Here is a 2394-nt window from a genome sequence, read left to right as displayed (position 1 = left end):
TTGGCTTCCTCCGTCACTGAAGCAAGCAAGTCTCCTGTTCGCTTCAAGCTGCCTGGCTGCCGGCCGCCATCTTGGCTGGCAGTTAATTTGCATATCACCCTGATTAGCCAATGGGAAGGGTAGCGGAGGTACGGCTAATTACCATGTTTCTCTTTTATTAGATAGGATGTGGAAAGAAGAGTTAAAAAAAATAAAACTGCTATAGAAAGTTTCCTCATTTGACAACCAAATCAATTACCTCAAGTAATGCTGTGTGATCACGCCTTAATTATTTGCTGAACATTGTTTATGAGGGTTGACTCTTGGATTTAATTATGTAGACTATACTTGTAGACATGTAGTATTTATTTATTTTGGCGAAATTACTACATTGTTTTTCCCAACATATGGCCTATCTGCTAAATTTGTTAAAAAAATAACAGCGAATTAATAACAAAACAATAACCTGTTAATTTCTTATAAGTAAATCCTGGTTAAAAGCATTTTAAGCCCTGGCCAGTTTTGCTCTGTGGTTAGAGCATCAGCCCTTGGATTAAAGGGTCCTGTGTTCCATTCCAGGTTAAAGGCTTAACCTCAGGTGCAGGCTCGATCCCTGGCCCCAGTTGGGGGCGTGTGCAGGAGGCAACCAACTGATGTGTCTCTCTCACATCGATGCTTCTCTCTCTCTCTCTTTCCCCTCCCCTTCCACTCTCTCTAAAAATCAATGGAAAAAAATATCCTAAGGTGAGGATTAACAAAATAAATAGATAAATAGATTTTTTAAATTTAACAGGTGTTAATTTTCACGTATGACATATGGTCCGGGAATTTTGTCCAATAAATCCAAAGTCTGTTAAATCGAGGTATACAAAATCAGGGTTTACTGTATCCTTTAGGTCCATCCATGCTGTAGCAAAAGGTTAAGATTTCCTTCTTTTTTACAACTGAGTAGTATTCCATTGTGTAAATATATCACAGCTTTTTCATCCACTCATCTACTGATGAGCACCTCAGCTGCTTCCAAATCTTGGCTATTTAAATAATGCTGCAATGGACATAGGGGTACATATATCCTTTCGAATTAGTGCTTCAGGTTTCTTCCGTTACATTCCCAGAAGTGGAATTGCTAGGTCATAAGGCAATTCTAATTTTAATTTTTTGAGGATCCTCCATACTGTTTTCCATAGCGGTTGTACCAATGAATTCAGTTTTCCCGTTTTTCCATAGGCCACAAAACTTTAACTCACATTTGGGGGTTGGGACAATATAGAAGTTAATTATTTTATTTATGAAAGTAGGAAAAAATGTTAAAATGAACTTACTTGCTGAGTTTGTCTAAATTCTTCCAATAGTTTTAGTGCCATGTCGTAATCTTTCAGCAAATGGTATGCAATAGCATACCCAATCCAGGAAGCACGCTGTGTTGGGCGCAACTGAAGAAGCTGATACCTTGTCTCCTTTAAAAAAATAAATAAATACATACATAAATCAATAAATTTTTTTTTAGCTTTTTAAACTTTCTGTAAAGTATTTCTGTTCATCACAGTTTTCAGGAAACAATTCAATACCTTTAATTCTTTTTTAATGTATTCAATTAACAAATATATGTTCCACAATAAAATATTTTCTGTGTGCCTTATCTAAATTATTTAACTTGTAAAATACCCCATATAATGCTCATTGTAAGACTGTCACTGAAAAGTCGGCCCTGAGGCTCATGCTTTTGGGCCGACTTATAAAATTACCTTTATATAATAATTTCTTTTGGTAATTACATATCTTAAAAGAGAGACTGAGATAGTTTTTTACTGAACTAAATTTTGCTGTTTACAAAATTAGTATATGAAATTACAATGGATTTACATTGGTATAGTAGGCTCCAGAGACAGGATGGAATTCTCAAACATCTTTTCAAGCAGAAACACCACTGCTGCCACTCTAAGAGAAGGTCAGTATCTATTACATTAGGAAGAAAACACCAGAAATTCCACTATGGCTATCCCAGAAGAATCAAGATATCATCATTAACAGAAAATACAACCTCCTTACACAGACCTCATTTCTTCATTGCTTATATCTGTCTCCAAGTTTTACAAAAGTGCATCTGCTTGGAGGAACAGGTCTCATGAAAAACTCTAGGTGCAATGGAATTTTGAAAATGTAGTGTTTAGCTTCCCTTACTCTGTTGTTAGAACTGGTAAAAGGAATGCCAAAAGGGCCCTAACTGGTTTGACTCAGAGGATAGAGCGTTGGCCTGTAGACTGAAGGGTCCCAGGTTCAATTCCAGTCAAGGGCATGTACCTTGGTTGCGGGCACATCCCCAGTAGGGGGTGTGCAGGAGGCAGCTGATCGATGTTTCTAACTCTCTACCCCTGTCCCTCTCCCTTCCTCTCTGTAAAAAAATCAATAAAATAT

General features: G+C 37.1%; 2 protein-coding genes across 7 annotated transcripts in view; one reads left to right on the top strand and one right to left on the bottom strand.

Moving 5' to 3' along the window:
* MTRF1 (mitochondrial translational release factor 1) overlaps window positions 1-2394 on the top strand; it is a 94713-nt gene that overhangs the window by 7324 nt on the left and 84995 nt on the right. The gene's annotated exons all lie outside the window — the stretch shown is intronic.
* LOC102254228 (N-alpha-acetyltransferase 16, NatA auxiliary subunit) overlaps window positions 1-2394 on the bottom strand; it is a 66369-nt gene that overhangs the window by 56040 nt on the left and 7935 nt on the right. Inside the window, exon 4 of the mRNA XM_014549742.1 lies at window positions 1302-1436. Within this exon, the coding sequence (XP_014405228.1) occupies window positions 1302-1436 (135 nt within the window). The remainder of the gene's footprint in view (window positions 1-1301; window positions 1437-2394) is intronic.

The sequence above is a fragment of the Myotis brandtii genome, unplaced genomic scaffold, assembly GCF_000412655.1.
Source record: "Myotis brandtii unplaced genomic scaffold, ASM41265v1 scaffold569, whole genome shotgun sequence".
NCBI classification, from domain to species: Eukaryota; Metazoa; Chordata; class Mammalia; order Chiroptera; family Vespertilionidae; genus Myotis; species Myotis brandtii.
The sequence above is the reverse complement of the archived record's forward strand: the minus strand, read 5'-3'. Positions and strand labels throughout refer to the sequence as shown.